Source organism: Seriola aureovittata, chromosome 11, assembly GCF_021018895.1.
Source record: "Seriola aureovittata isolate HTS-2021-v1 ecotype China chromosome 11, ASM2101889v1, whole genome shotgun sequence".
Taxonomy (NCBI): Eukaryota; Metazoa; Chordata; class Actinopteri; order Carangiformes; family Carangidae; genus Seriola; species Seriola aureovittata.
In genome coordinates, this window is record NC_079374.1 from 21,744,549 (window position 1) to 21,760,059 (window position 15,511).

General features: G+C 37.1%; 4 protein-coding genes across 6 annotated transcripts in view; all 4 read left to right on the plus strand.

The window, feature by feature from the left end:
- Positions 1-447: 447 nt before the first annotated feature.
- On the plus strand, positions 448-1,386 carry LOC130177677 (olfactory receptor-like protein COR4). The gene has a single exon (XM_056389594.1). The coding sequence runs from the start codon at positions 454-456 to the stop codon at positions 1,384-1,386; it is 933 nt and encodes a 310-aa protein (XP_056245569.1). The 5' UTR covers positions 448-453.
- A 2,390-nt stretch (positions 1,387-3,776) lies between these two features.
- Positions 3,777-4,712, plus strand: LOC130177824 (olfactory receptor 142-like). Its single transcript, XM_056389795.1, has one exon. It carries the CDS (start codon positions 3,780-3,782, stop codon positions 4,710-4,712), a length of 933 nt encoding a protein of 310 aa, XP_056245770.1. The 5' UTR covers positions 3,777-3,779.
- Positions 4,713-7,841: 3,129 nt separating this feature from the next.
- On the plus strand, positions 7,842-8,774 carry LOC130177805 (olfactory receptor 11H6-like). The gene has a single exon (XM_056389762.1). The coding sequence runs from the start codon at positions 7,842-7,844 to the stop codon at positions 8,772-8,774; it is 933 nt and encodes a 310-aa protein (XP_056245737.1).
- A 4,579-nt stretch (positions 8,775-13,353) lies between these two features.
- The window catches only part of adarb1b (adenosine deaminase RNA specific B1b), a 114,116-nt gene continuing 111,958 nt past the window's right edge, over positions 13,354-15,511 (plus strand). For 2 of the 3 annotated variants that reach the window (XM_056388861.1, XM_056388860.1), the window contains exon 1: positions 13,355-13,554. The gene's annotated coding sequence lies outside the window, so the exon portion shown is untranslated. Of the gene's footprint in view, positions 13,555-15,511 lie in introns of all 3 variants that reach the window. The other variant, XM_056388859.1, reaches the window with a different exon arrangement.

The following is a 15,511-nucleotide window of genomic DNA, read 5'->3' on the forward strand; positions in this document are numbered from 1 at the left end:
CCCCTTCCCTCTGGAACTCTATCCCCAAGCACATCCTGTCCATCTTCAAGAAGTTACTCAAAACTGTTTTGCCTTTATCATGTTTTTTTTTTTTTATTATTATCTAGTATTAATTCATCCTTGGATATCTTGAAAAGTGCTTGAAAAAAAATAATATTATTATTATTATCAATACTATTAGTTTCATTTGTAATTAGAGTGCAAATTATAAAATGACAACAAGGGGGGGTCAACTATTGCTTGGTCCCTCCTACAACAGCTTCATCATCCCAGTGATTGGCTGGATTAGAACCCAAGGCCCTATTGTTTGTTTTGGAAAAAGGATTTACCAAGGAACAGTCACTGCACACGGTCAAACAGAGCAGTTCTCCACTCCAGTACTTAGGCAGCTGGTGTGCTGCTGTCATTTACGTGGTGAAACAGGTGAAGCTTTTATTCCAAAACTTACAGGTGATGGAAAATGTTTCAGTTGACACGCTCTTTACTCTTTCAGGTTTAAATTTTACATTGGAACAAAGAATTACGCTCTTCTTTCTGACTTTACTGTGGTACATAATGATTCTGTTGGGAAATATTGCTATTATTGTTGCTATCATTGTGGATAAAAACCTCCAGGAGCCAATGTATATCTTCTTGTGTAATCTATGCTTCAATGCATTGTATGGAACTGCCGGTTTTTACCCCAAATTCCTCCTGGATCTTCTAACATCTCATGTCATTTCTTACGCTGGATGCATGCTACAGGGTTTTGTAATACACTCATCTGTTTGCGGAGATTTTTCTATCTTAGCCCTGATGGCTTATGACAGATATGTGGCTATATGTCGACCCCTAGTCTACCAGTCAGTTATGACGAAGCAGAGAATCTCCATTTTTGTGCTTTTCTCCTGGCTCTTACCGCTTTATTGTATGTTTATGAACACGGCAACATTATTAGGATCAAGGTTATGTGGCTCACACATAAACAGAATCTATTGTGTTAACTGGATGATAACGTCTATTACTTGCTCACCACCCAAAGCAAACTCTGCAGTTTCATATTTTAATGTTTTGTTTTATTTTGGCCATTTTGTGTTTATTTTTTGGTCTTACTTGTATCTGATAAGAACAGCCATATCATCCAAAGAGAAGTGGGGGAAGTTCATGCAGACGTGCTTGCCACATTTAATCTCTCTCATCACTTTTACAACAACTGTCCTTTTAGATTTATTGTACATGAGATTTGGGTCACTTGATTTATCTCAGGATCTCAATAATTTTATGGCAATGGAATTTCTACTTATTCCTCCGGCTATGAATCCATTTATTTATGGATTCAAACTGACCAAAATCCGCAACAAATTCTTGAATTTAGTTTATATTAAAAGGAAAGATGTGAAAGAATGAATTTCCACATTAAATGTGAACTCTCAAACTGAGACATAAACATTGGGAAAGAAATCAGTGCAGTCTGTACATCTGAAAATTGAAATGTGATGGAAAGTAGATTCATTTATAAAGATTTTTGATAGCTGAAATAACTAAACAGGGAGATTATTCTTAATGCAGAATATCACAGCAGTGCCAGTGATAGTCTTTTCATTTCTCTTATATCTTCAGCAGTAAAAACACACTGTATTATTCTGTCTTTACTTGTTATGTGATGACAGAATGGTGCATTCAAGGTTCCAAACAGATTTGATGTTAAGTAAAAAATATGTGATGGCTAAATTATCATAAATTTAAATAAAAACGTGCTTTACTCTGACATTCATGCTTGTGCTTGTCACACACTTGTTGATGTATAGTATATTCCTGCTGAGGGGCTCCTGATTATTCCGTCCTTGTGATCAGCTCGTGACCAGTTTAGTGTTTCTTGTGTTTACTGTAAATGCTGAAATTGATTTTGAACTTGTGACTCTTGTTAGGATCTGGAAGTTCTCTACTGGGTGACTGTCTTGTATAAGCAACTGAGGGTTAATCATGTGTGATTTCTTCGTTTTATCAAACTATAATGAAAAGTTGTACACATTATATTATAATCCTTAACCCATCAGTGTGTTTAGTGTGTTTAGTGTGTTTATAGGAATTTTCAGCAATGTAACAATTATGTAACAAAGTCCTATCTGTAATCATTTTCCTAAGAAGTATAAGTCGGATAAGTTGAGCAGTTTCACATGGCTGTCACTTGATTCTTCCAAATAACAAAGATCTGCAAATATAAAATGGCAGTGTATTTACTAAAACATAAAAATTGTACACTCAGATGTGTTGATATTTGAGATGATAATGATTTTTATTTTTCTCTATTCTTTCCTACACTTTGTAATAATTTAAATAACAATAATTCTTACAGTTCTGACTGCAACCAGTGCCGCCGTGACCTGTGACTTTATTGCTGCTGTGACCTGAGTGTTTCTGTCAATGCTGCAGGAATCTTAAAAAATATGCACTGACATCTATATGACATCAAGGAGCATTTTCAACTTATTAGTCATAATTTGCACAGGTCAGCAACTGTAAACAAGATGGACACTGTAACAATTGTTAGGCTATTAGCCTTTAAGTAGGTACATAACTATTACTTCATTGATTATTTATAATCATTGATTATCCCCAACACATCTGTCAGACTATGGAATTTAATTTGTGATGCTCACAGGAAAGCTTCACACATGACATTAAAGCATTTAATACAGGAATAACTAGATAATACACACAATTCACTGCCTTCAACTTTCATGGGAATATTTTCCACTGAAGAAAACAGCCCTTATGAGACTGGCCACAGTGAGCTCTGTCGAATAGATTCTCAACTGTATCAGGAGAAATCTCTGACACCAGCTGGTAGGCTCCTTGAATGTTGGCAACCGCGTCTTAAACTGTCCTGCAAAACATGTTGTCTATGTACGTGACTTTACCTTTATAAACTGGCAGTGAGAAATGTTTTTTTACTGTTTTTATCTTCCAAAAGGAATTAGCCTTGGAAATATATCAAAACACTATGGGCTTCAGAGCCAGTGTTAAATCACCAAAGGGCTTGCCAAGATAAGACTGTTCTCCGGGCTGTGAGCTGCTGAGATGTTCTCATCTGGCAGGCGGGATGGGCGATTTAATCCTGTCATATACCTCTGGGCTTGGCTGAACTTTTAGGCTGTATTATTCCATGTAACCACATATCTACCACAACCAAGCAATTCCCCAGCGATACGGCTAAGTCAAGCCTCACCGCAACAAACATGAAAAAACATGAATTCACTTGATTACATCTTTCAAATAACACAACTATCTCCACCCAACAGTACAATGTCATACTACAAAGTCCCAGGATTTAGTTGAATGGAAATAAATACTACCAATGGGAGAGGAGTTAAAATTCACCAGTGTTCAGGTAAAAAAAAACAGGGAGCCAGAATTTCTGGTCTGGAGCAGCAGCAGCTGAAGGATTATCTTCTTCCAAGCAGGTTCAGTCGGGTCAGGCCGGACAGGACCGTGTATTGGCTGGGTTCTGGCCTCAGTTTTAGGCCTGTGTACAACTCTAGGATGGATACGACAAAACATTTTCAACATTGGTGGAAACTCTCCAAGTAACTTCATGTATTATCTTGTTAATTTTGTATACAGTAGTTCTTACAGATTGAAACACTTCCAGTCCACTGATTGGTTGGTTTGAATTCCCAGCTCGTGCACTGCTGTCCTCAGACAAGATATTAGTACTGAGAGATAAGGGGATGGACACCATGTTAATCATGGTGGTACACTACAAAGGGGAAAATATAAAGTAAACTTTTCTACCCATCATGGATAATGTCTCTGTAATAAGAATATTGTATCTTTCAGGTTTGAATGAAACAAGGAGCCATCGGTTTCCTCTCTTCACTCTCACTTTATTGTGTTATTGTGTGATTTTGCTGGTCAATATTTGTCTTATTGCGACCATCATCTTGGATAAAAACCTCCATGAACCAATGTATATTCTGTTGTGCACTTTCTGCATGAATGGACTTTATGGGACAACAGGTTTCTACCCCAAATTTCTCTGGGATCTGCTCTCTCCTCTTCACATCATCTCTTACTCTGGGTGCCTTGTTCAGGCTCTAGTCATGTACTCTTTTGCCTGCAGTGATCTGTCTATTCTTGCAGTAATGGCATATGACAGATATGTGGCCATATGTCGACCACTGGAGTACCACTCTATCATGTCCAAGCAAAGGCTCTTCAAATTAGTGTGTTTCTCTTGGTTAACACCTTTCTGCATTATAGCCACAAACATTTCTCTGACGTCTAGATTAAAGCTGTGCAGTCCATATATTGCCAGACTCTTCTGTGTGAATTGGGTTATAGTTACACTTGCTTGTTTTCCAACTCAAACTATTATTAACAACATAGTTGCATACATTACAATAATCATTTATGTATTTCATGGTTTTTTTATAGTTTGGTCCTACATGTATCTCATTAAAACATGTGTGAATTCTATAGAAAACAGGGCAAAGTTCATGCAAACATGTGTGCCACATTTATTCTCCTTACTCACTTTTCTTTTGACCATCCTTTTTGATGTTATGAGTATGAGATTTAGTTCAAAGGATTTACCTCGAAACCTTCAAAACTTTGTTGCAATAGAATTTCTTGTCATACCTCCCATCATGAATCCTCTCATTTATGGTTTCAAACTGACCAAAATTAGGAACAGGATTCTGAATGTTATCACTTTAAAGACCAAATTATAAGTATAAGTCCTGTTTCTAATGTGTTTCCTTTGCTTATGCAGTAATCAACCAGCTGCTGGCTGTTAGAAACTGAAGTTATAGTTACATGTTATATCCTCAGACTAAAGAATGGAGCTTTGGCAGATTCAGCAAACATTAGTTTGGTGTGTTTTGAGGGATGTCCTTTTAACTGAAAGTTTTCATTTTATTACAATGAAATTTACATTTATGTGCATAGAGTGTTCTCTATTTAGGATGCTTTTTTATTTGGCACTACTCTAACATGATGACAATAATATGACACCTCTCTAAAATATGGACATTGTATTATGACTTTCTTTTTGCATATTTACATGATTCCCACATATGTGATGGTCTAATCAACTATTCATAATGTTGAATATTTGTGTGCATATCTCAGATAAGGCATTAAAAGCAGATAGGCCTACTTTGTTCTATTATATCATATTAATTTATTTATAAAAAGTAAATTAATATTTTGCGTTATTGCACAATCTGATGTCATTTATATGCTTGCTTCTGAACAAAAAGGGAAAGAATAAATTGAAATAAATTAATTTGTGTTGTATACAGTTTCTGCTGTCAAATTCCAAGGAAAAAAAACAACCTTTCACTGGAAAATGAATTACAACAGTGTACCAAAGCAGAAATAATCATGTGAGCGGACTCTTTATTCTGGACATTTTTGGATGACACAACGATCAGTCTTGCTTAGGATGTTCTGGCCTTCACTCTGCCCCAGCCTGCCATCATTTTTTTCCCACTGAAATGTGGCAATGTTTAGGAGGCTTAATACTCTAAGTACTTTGCCTCATTGGCTGCATTTCACTGGTTTGTCGCAGCCTCCATCACGGCCCTGTCCTCTACCCTGTTGTTGTCTGTCATTTACAGTATAGAGATATGACTCCCACATATGTGGCTCATTTGGTGTGGTATGGCTTAAAGCTTGGTGTGTGCGTGTGTGTGTAGCACTGAACCATGATGAAGCGTTGCGAATGGTTTGAAGCAGTTGTTACAGTCAGTATGGTGACATCTACTGGCCAACTCTTTATATTGCATTTGTATCAACTTGGCCAGCTATTCTGAAATACTGAGGGGCAACATAAAGACCTCACTGTTGTCATTCTTGATATTTTGTTCGATAAAAATATTGTCATGTAAAAAAGCATCTGTTAATTTATATGGTGTTGCTATAATTGCAAATTATAAGCTTTAAATTGAAATAAAGGAATAAATATGTCTGCTACTGTATATCTGCAATATAAGGCCTTTTTTAGCCAGCCTGGATTTCCCAGTAGTTTAATGGGTCGTCTTTGATCTAATAAAGACTATCAGGCCTGCAAGTTAGATTTAAGACTTATTCAGTGTCACACATTCTTAAATTCAAGCCTAATTTCCAATAACAAAATAGCAAAAATTATGCAACAACATTAATTACTTTAAGAAGGTTTTTATATAATTATTGAAATTTAGCATTTCACAAACAAAGTCGTGTTTGTAATGTTTGATGGAAAACATAACAAAGTAGGAACATATTCTGTAGAGTGAAGACATGGGCCCATATTCATGACTGCGAAAGGTACAATTTTGAACCCAACTGAAAGACAAAAGTAAAAATCCTTCTCTTTCACTCTGACTCACAAACTAAAGAATAAAAACTGTTTAACCTCTTTTGACTTAAAAATGCTCTTAAATATATGAGTGCCCAGGAGGTTGCTTAAATTGGTAAGAGGAAAGGACTGAGCAATAGAAGCACTATAATTAAGAATAGAGGAGTTTTAGGTTTTTGTTCTTGTTTTTTGTTTTTTTTTATTTATTCAATTTATGATCTTTGAGATTCAATAATATCTTCAATGTAATTTTGTCTTGTCAGAACAAATGGATTTTTACTAGGAATATAATAGTATGACAAATCCATTAATTGTAAAGATGTCTTAAAATGTGCCTGATTAAAAATATCTTTAATTAAAATAATTACCAGTCAAAATTACACATCTGGGGCAGCAAAGCCCATCCGAGCAACCCCCAAGATCCAAGCCCATTAATTACACAACGCTGAGTTAGTACGATGTAACCATGGAAACGTGTGGTTTCTTTGAGAAACAGCAGAACTTGTAGAGCAAAATTAAGACTGGCCTAACATGACAGACCATTCTAAAATATCTCTGTTAAACTGACCCCTGGGGCTGCATTATTTCAATGGTAGTCAGCTATGACTGTGAAACTGAGGTGAACCCACAGAGCAGAACACAGAGCAGTGGTAAAGCAAGTCTTTTATTATAAATGATGTAGATTGTGGGGAATAGTAGCGGGGATGGCGATGGTGGTGAGAGACTGTAGATTGTAGGTTGTGCACATAGACAGAATCCAAGCAGGTGGGGCTGAGGCTGGGCTGAGGCTGGACTGAGGCCGGGCTGAGGCCGGGCTGAGGCCGGGCTGAGGCCGGGCTGAGGCCGGGCTGAGGCCGGGCTGAGGCCGGGCTGAGGCTGGGCTGAGCGTGGCAGGCGGCAGGTTTGTAGATGTAAGGATCTGGAGCACCAAAAAAGTCTACAAAACAGAGCAAAGCAAGACGTTTGGACGTGGCGTTTATACCATTTGACATGACGGAACGACCTGGTGGAGAATGGTGAGTAGAACTGGATCTTAGATACTGCAGCTGGTTGTAGGGTTGTTTGCATGATGTGGAGCAGGTGAGTATGGAGATTGGTCACAGCAGGATCCAGGTAGCCACGCCCAGCTGACACACACAGACAGACACAGAGGCAAACTGGGGACAAACCAAAACAAGAGGGAGGGGAAAACAACAGAGAACAAGGAAAGAAAAAGGACCACAAAGGTCTTAAACCTAACAGAAAGTCTTAATACACTTTCATGTCCTAACTGTGCTTAAGAACTCATGTTGTTCAAGCCTAAAAAAAAATTAAGGTTATCTTTGGGTTATATGTTGTGTTATGTTATAGTTATTGTATGTTTACTTTATTATTGGTCACACAATAAACTGCAGAACGTTGATTTGCTGGTTTGAATTCCCAGCTCATGCCGTCAGACAGGATACTAAGAACAGTGAGAAGACCAGACACTTATTAGGGACTGACAAATCCTTCACAGGAGGAAAACAAGTTTTCTAACATGATGGATAATGTATCTCTAATAACAATGTTTTTTCTCTCAGGTTTGAATGAAACAAGGAGCCATCGGTTTCCTCTCTTCACTCTCACTTTATTGTGTTATTGTGTGATTTTGCTGGTCAACATTTGTCTTATTGCGACCATCATCTTGGATAAAAACCTCCATGAACCAATGTACATTCTGTTGTGCACTTTCTGCATGAATGGACTTTATGGGACAACAGGTTTCTACCCCAAATTTCTCTGGGATCTGCTCTCTCCTCTTCACATCATCTCTTACTCTGGGTGCCTTGTTCAGGCTCTAGTCATGTACTCTTTTGCCTGCAGTGATCTGTCTATTCTTGCAGTAATGGCATATGACAGATATGTGGCCATATGTCGACCACTGGAGTACCACTCTATCATGTCCAAGCAAAGGCTCTTCAAATTAGTGTGTTTCTCTTGGTTAACACCTTTCTGCATTATGGCTGTGAATATTTTTCTGACATCTAGATTAAAGCTGTGCAGTCCATATGTTACCAGACTGTTTTGTGTGAATTGGATTATAGTTACACTTGCTTGTTTTCCTGCACAAACTATTATTAACAACATAGTTGCATACATTACAATAATCATTTATGTATTTCATGGTTTTTTTATAGTTTGGTCCTACATGTATCTCATTAAAACATGTGTGAATTCTATAGAAAACAGGGCAAAGTTCATGCAAACATGTGTGCCACATTTATTCTCCTTACTCACTTTTCTTTTGACCATCCTTTTTGATGTTATGAGTATGAGATTTGGTTCAAAGGATTTACCTCGAAACCTTCAAAACTTTGTTGCAATAGAATTTCTTGTCATACCTCCCATCATGAATCCTCTCATTTATGGTTTCAAACTAACCAAAATTAGGAACAGGATTCTGGCTCATGTTACTTTTAAAATTAAATGACTTTGAACTCAAAGTCCTACAATAATGCTCAATAAATGAATATCGATTGCAAATATTAATCTCAAATTTTTCCTTGGTATGCCTATGTCTAACAGAAAGCTTATATTATATTAAATTCAAATCAGCATCTTCTGTTGTATTTTTAATCTTTGCCCACAAGATTTAAGGTGTTAACCCGAATTCCTCTTTGAACTCTTGTACTTTGAAATAAGATTTTTGCATATAAGTGCATAATTTTGCATATTTACATTTTGTACTTTTGGCTGAAGCTCTAGGCAATTGTACAGTGTTTAATTAAGTACATGTGCATATTCTTGTGAAGCAAACTGTTACATTTTTGCTAAATATCTTTGCACTTTTCCCTAAATGCATTCTGGATGGTCACTTTTGGATTGCTGTTTTTCTTTTATTTAGGAATTAAATGGATGCAAATATAAAACCCCAAACTTCTCATTATTATCATTATTTGCATTTTTTTTTTTTTTGTTTGCATATTTATCTGTGATTTTATTTGTCGGCCAAAAATAGATTGAATAAGGAAGAATAAAAGAATATGTATGATATCATATATGTTTAACCTGTCAAATAGGACTCAGATTAAGAATCTGCAATAAACAAAAGATTCATAATGATAAGGTTAAAGGCAGTTGAGTCACCTTTGACAATTTTGAGCTGCATGATAAAAAAAGTTGTAATTTTTGATTTTCAGAGTAAAGGTATTCATGTTTCAGACGAGAAGGAGAAAGACCATGAAACTCCAGGCACTGTTGAGAGGAAAACTGTCTTCTCTCCTAACCCTTTAGCAAACTAAAGAAAGACAGGATATCATCAGCATCTACACTCAAAACTGGTTCCAAAACAATAATTTGAAACTTTGACAATTTCTAACCTTGATAATATAGATAACCTTTACCTAAATGTGTTTAACAAATTGATGGTTCAGAATTTCTACATTTTAAAGATTCTTCATTTTAAGCTGTGGGCTAAAACTCCATATTATTTGTGTTGGCCATCATCTTCTTAATCCAACAGCTACTTTTCCAATATTTTTTCTAGTTTTATGATAAAATTGAATCCAGACCATTAGGACATGGGGAAACTGCAGCTTTGATTGGAGGCATGTTCTGTCTTTCAGGTCAGTCTTACGTTGATCAATTCATCAGGAAAACGTTTGTCCAAATCAGCGGGATAGTCAGAGGAAACAGTGTTTGCTGTAAATTACTACAATGTTCTACTCTGAATCTCTAAGCTTCTCTTTCTTTATTGTAATGTATTTGTTTAAACGTAAGCTCTGCTGACTCACTACAAGTGCATTTTTCCATGTTGAAATTGTAGTTGACATCTGACATTTGCATCAGTTTAAGTAGAAAAGGATTTCACTGTTTACCTTACAAAACATTGCTAGCATGTAATATCAAGTACATGGGCACTTGATTGTTTTAAAAACCTTTTTTTCATGTATTTTCAAAAAAGAGACCTGGCCCATATTGTTTGCTTTTGTGAGAAACGATTCAAGTTCCCGTGACTTTAGAAAGTTCATTTGACATTATCGTAGCATATGTCATGGCGCATGTCCCTCTCCATAAGGCTGTCACAATTGGAGTGACACCTTGCCAAACAACTGAAAAACCCCAAGGAGAGACAACCCTGCTGATCTCCACGATGGAAGAGCTGTCAGACACAATATGCAAAAACACTCCACTATTACCAGCAGTCACCAACTAAAGACAATTACTTTGTATTTAATTTTCTTCAGTCATCATTTCTTGCAGATAAAATGGAATAATTATAACTTTTGGATGTTTTTCAACAGTTGATGTCGTCCTACCTGAAACCTGCAATAACTGATTTAAAAAAATGTTTTGTCCACTTTGGGACAGCAGAAGCAATAAGCGATGACAACACTGACATCACCTTTTAAGTTTATATGGTGCATAGCAAACAGCTTCTTATTTACTCTACCATTACTTATGGATTTACATTATGGAGTTGTGTTTCTGGCCATATATATATATCTAGGGCAGCAGTTTCCAACCTTTTCCAACTTTTCAAGTGGCCCTCTTGAAAATCTCCAAAATGTTGGCGGCCCACATCCGGCTCCATAACAATACGGAGGCGAAAGAATGAGTCCTAGGAGCTGATAATGATCGAACATTCAGGACTGAACTGAAAGCAGGGAAAACATTTAGGAAGCTCCACAGTTCTCTCAGTGGCTTATCACAGTGATAGGCCTTAATACGAGAGAGAGAGAAAAAAAACAATGCCAGGAGTTTTTTTAAGACTCCCTCTAATGGAAATCAAGTTTTTAACCTTGTTAACATGTGTATATGGATTGTTTTTCACATAGTACAAGACGTATCAGGAGTGAAAGAAGCAGTCACCGTCATGAGTATTTCCACCTTGGAACTGCAGTGCATAAAAAAAGGATTCAGACGGCCAGAGTTATACGTCACAAAACTCAGGAACAACATAAACAAATCAAAGATTCCAACCACGCTCACCGTTCTGAGGCGTCTGCTGGTCAGTGATTTCGGTGCACAACAGACTCCTGATCCGGGTCTGACTGAGGCTCAGATGTTCGGCTGAGTCTCTCCGATATTTCCTCTAACCTAAACTATCTTGATACACACTGCCCCTTCACCGGTCACGGAAACCTTGTCGGTACACAGAGCGAGTGTTTGCATTTGCACAGCCACTAACACTGTGTCAGCCACTGCCAGTATATGAAAGTATTCTGACATACAGGCCTAAGTGAAGGGATCTGGATACTTTCTGAAGCCACTGTACATAAAATGAAACAATGCAAATATGTGTCCCTGAAATGTCAACAGGGATGCATAGTTTATCTCTGAATTCTGCTCACAAGCATGAAAATGTATCGAAGTATTGAATCTACAGTCAAGGTGTTTTTGACTAAAAGGAGCAAAGAAAGTGGCATCCGGTAAAAAATCCACCCACACCTGTTGATACTGTTGTGAGTCTTTAGATAGGCTATGAAAATTGAACAATAAATCAGGTTTTGGTTGTCATCTGGAGCTAGGATTCATAAGTAGATTATTATAATAGTAATGATCTGTGATTGATGTTGTCAGGCAGGTTATTAATAACAGTGAGAGGAGAGAATTGACACCGTTAGGGACTGAGTTACTCAGCATGGGAAAAACATGATGGATAATGTTTCTTTAATGTTTTTTCATTCAGATTTAAATGTAACAACAACAACAACGACTAATTTACTCTCTTCTGTTTCTCTTATTGTGACTATCATGTCGAAGCAAAGCCTCTTCAAGTTAGTGCGTTTTTCTTGGATACACCTTTCTGCATTATAACCACAAATACCTTTCTAACATCTAGATTAAAGTTATGCAGCCCATTTATTTGCAGGCTTTTTTTACTCAAATTGGATTTTGTTGCACTTGCTTTTTTCCCAGATGAAACTATTGTCAACAACATAATCGTTTATGTATTTCAGTTATTTAAATACAGTTTGGTCCTACATGTCCTACAGGTCCTACATATCTCATAAAAACATGTAAATTCTATAGAAATAATGGCAAAGTTCATGCAAATGTGCACCCCATATAACCTCCTTGTGACTATACATTTTTATTTTATGAATATGCAATAAGGTTCAAAAGATTTATGGCAAACCCTTCAATAACTTTTTTTATTTTAAAAGAATTTCTTATCATTTCTCCTATTGTGAATCCTCTAATTTATTGTTTTCAGAATTCACAGTTTTGTTAATTTTTTTACTGTATATAATTTATTTTTTCACATAAAAATGAAAGAAACTCAACTGTGTCTACTCTCAAATTTATAATCTTGGTCAGCAAATATTTTAACTGAGAGCTTGTCTTTTGTTGTTAATTTTAAGTGTTAAACTAAATGCCTATTTTGGGTGTATTTACTGTCGAAACACAGTGGCAGCAGCTAGTAGCCTATCATTTCCAACTGCATTATTCTCTGTCTTTTAACTTTTTAAAAAATATTATTTCCTTTTATATGCTTAAAATATGGAATAGTTAGTGCCCGTAATAAAGTTAAAAGTCAATATAAAAAGAAAAATGCAGGTCAAGCAACAATGAATGTTTATGGTGTAAAATATTCAAACCACATTTCATGTAAATGAATAATTAGAACAAATAACTGCAGTTTAAATGTGACACTGAACGCTCTGTTGTCTTTTATTTTGTACCGGATTTTCTTGGTATGATCGCAACATCACCTTTATTATCCATGTTAGATGCTTTATGATGATCAGTTTTTAAGAGTAAAATAGATATTTGATAGCTTTTTGTGAAAATATGCCACAACCATCGCAACAGTTTGAAACGTGTGTCCTTGAATCCCACATTTTGTTTATTATCACCGTTTACTCTCTCTTTACATGTCTTTTGGTTTTATTTTGAAAATCGGAGCGGAGGTCAACTTTTCTGACGGTGACTTGAATGTAGTCGTTGAGCAAGACGCGCAAGACCTACGACGGGAGACCAGTCCTGAATTGACCGAGCTGTACTGACTCCACGCCACACGGCGGCGGTAATGCACCGTTCCCTTTACCAACCACGACAAAGCATCATGAAGAAGAAGGGGGCCGACAGCAGACTGCTGTGAACACTGCAGTACATGCGACCGTACAACCGCTCCGAGCCTGTGTTCATTTTTCTCCAACAGCAGCGACGACGCGGAGGAAAACAGACGGCTGTGTTTTCAAGTGAAGTGTCGGAGACGATTTCAACGCGTCCGGAAATCCTAACTCTCCGGTACCGCACGAACGGTGAGTAGCCTTTTTGCGTGTTATTTTGGGACTGCGGAGGATGAAATAAACGGGGTTGCTAATATGATTTGGGTTCCGGTTGTGTTTATGTAATATCAGGTTGGTAATCCTCTAGAACAGCGCAGACATGGGGACTCACCGGTCAAAACATCTTCTATCACATCACTGGTTAAACAAAATATTTACTTGAGCGCTGTGAAATTGCCGTGTGTCTATGCAGCGCGACTGTGGGATTTATGGCTGTCATCTTACCTCAGCTTTACCCTGTCAGTGGTGCCTGTCGAGGTCTACCCGGGACCGCATCATGTACAATTCACAGAGATACAGTAATAATAACGCTATGCTAGCTGCGGCAGCACAGTGAAGTGTTATGCAGGTATGTGTTGCAGTATTCAAATCTGCTCTTGTCCGTGGACACACACGGTTGCAAATTCCATGTTGGACAAGGAGGAGAGAATCAAAAAAGGAAACAACTTGATCATTCAAAAGTCAGTAACACTTGATTTGAATCCCCTGTTCCTGAATTTAAAGAGAAGCAAAAGTGAAATCAAAGGTGAAATGTGATATTGCTGTAATTGTGCATGTAATTTCTGCAAAAGATGAATGCAGAGATTGAAAATTCACACATTCCACTTCAAAGCGTGGCTGCTCTGACAATATTGCATGTCTGTCTCATGTGAGATAAGTAGCCAGAATTACTTTTCAGTGTAATTCTGTGTGCACATCTTTCTCAGGTATGTTATTGAACTGTTTCATATTAACCCATTGCTCACCTGCAAGGCAGATGGAGCCACCAGACAGTTTGAGTATTGTATCATGGTAATTTATTGCCATAATTTATTGATCAGCATTTATAGAATTTATGCAGTTATAATTATCATACTCTACTAGTTTAAACTATTATCAAACTTTTTCTTGCGATAAAGAACTTCTTAACATAAAAGAATACATTTTAAGTCAGTAGTTGGTGCTACCTTCTACATGCTGCTTCCAGATTTCTCTGCAGACTTTCTTTTTGATGCAGTGTTTAAGTAAAATCCTTCATCTCCATCATCTGTCAGCAAAAGAATCCAGTGTCCATAAGAAGGCACTGATCCATTTGTTATCCTGCCACTAATAGCGTGAACAACTTCTTTTATCTATCATGCATACAATACATCACATTGTGCACAGATAATACGATGCAGCGGCCAGACAGATGAGGACCTAGGAGAAGCTTTGTAACAGCTGTTGTCAGAACTTTAGCTCAGCAGCTAGACTGATACCAATATCAATATTTGAGACTTTAACAGATGCACATAACAAACATATTTGATAAATGACATATCTCCTGCATTTCTGTGCTGAAATTTTGTGTCGTGTGTCGGCTCACAGTTACACCAACACTGACATATATTTGAAATGTACAAGCTGATATCAGTCGATCTATCGGTGCAGCTCTGCTCAACACAAACTCTGCAACATTCAAAAAGAAAGTGTGTAAAGTTATAACGTTGTTCTATGTATCTGTGGTGTTGCATTGAGATACTGTAACCTGATAATAACAATACATTTAAAGGCACAAAAAAACTGATCTCCTCTGCGTCTTATGAAGTACTTACTAACAAGGTTTGGTATTGCCATGAATTTTTGTACAAAATAAAAGGGAAAATGCTTTAAAGTAATTATTGCACTAACAAGTTTGACTAATAAGGTGATGTACAATAAATAAATGAATGGCAATGAAATGCGTCCACCAACTTTGGCAATGAGCCACGTGTGTGCACACACTCACATACTCAAACAGGGCAATTTCCCGTAACACACTCATTGGCAGCAACAACAAGGCTGAGAGTGTTCGCCTTGAAGGGACAGATGCCTGTTAGCCACAGCCCAAACAGGCTTTCACATATTACAAAAGTCCCAGTGTTTATTCTGGTGTTTATGCTGGCAAGTTACCATTTAATTTCAACATCTT

Bases quoted from the DNA above. Each gene is read 5' to 3' on its own strand.
- LOC130177677 (XM_056389594.1), top strand. From the start codon at position 454: ATGGAAAATGTTTCAGTTGACACGCTCTTTACTCTTTCAGGTTTAAAT.
- LOC130177824 (XM_056389795.1), top strand. From the start codon at position 3,780: ATGGATAATGTCTCTGTAATAAGAATATTGTATCTTTCAGGTTTGAAT.
- LOC130177805 (XM_056389762.1), top strand. From the start codon at position 7,842: ATGATGGATAATGTATCTCTAATAACAATGTTTTTTCTCTCAGGTTTG.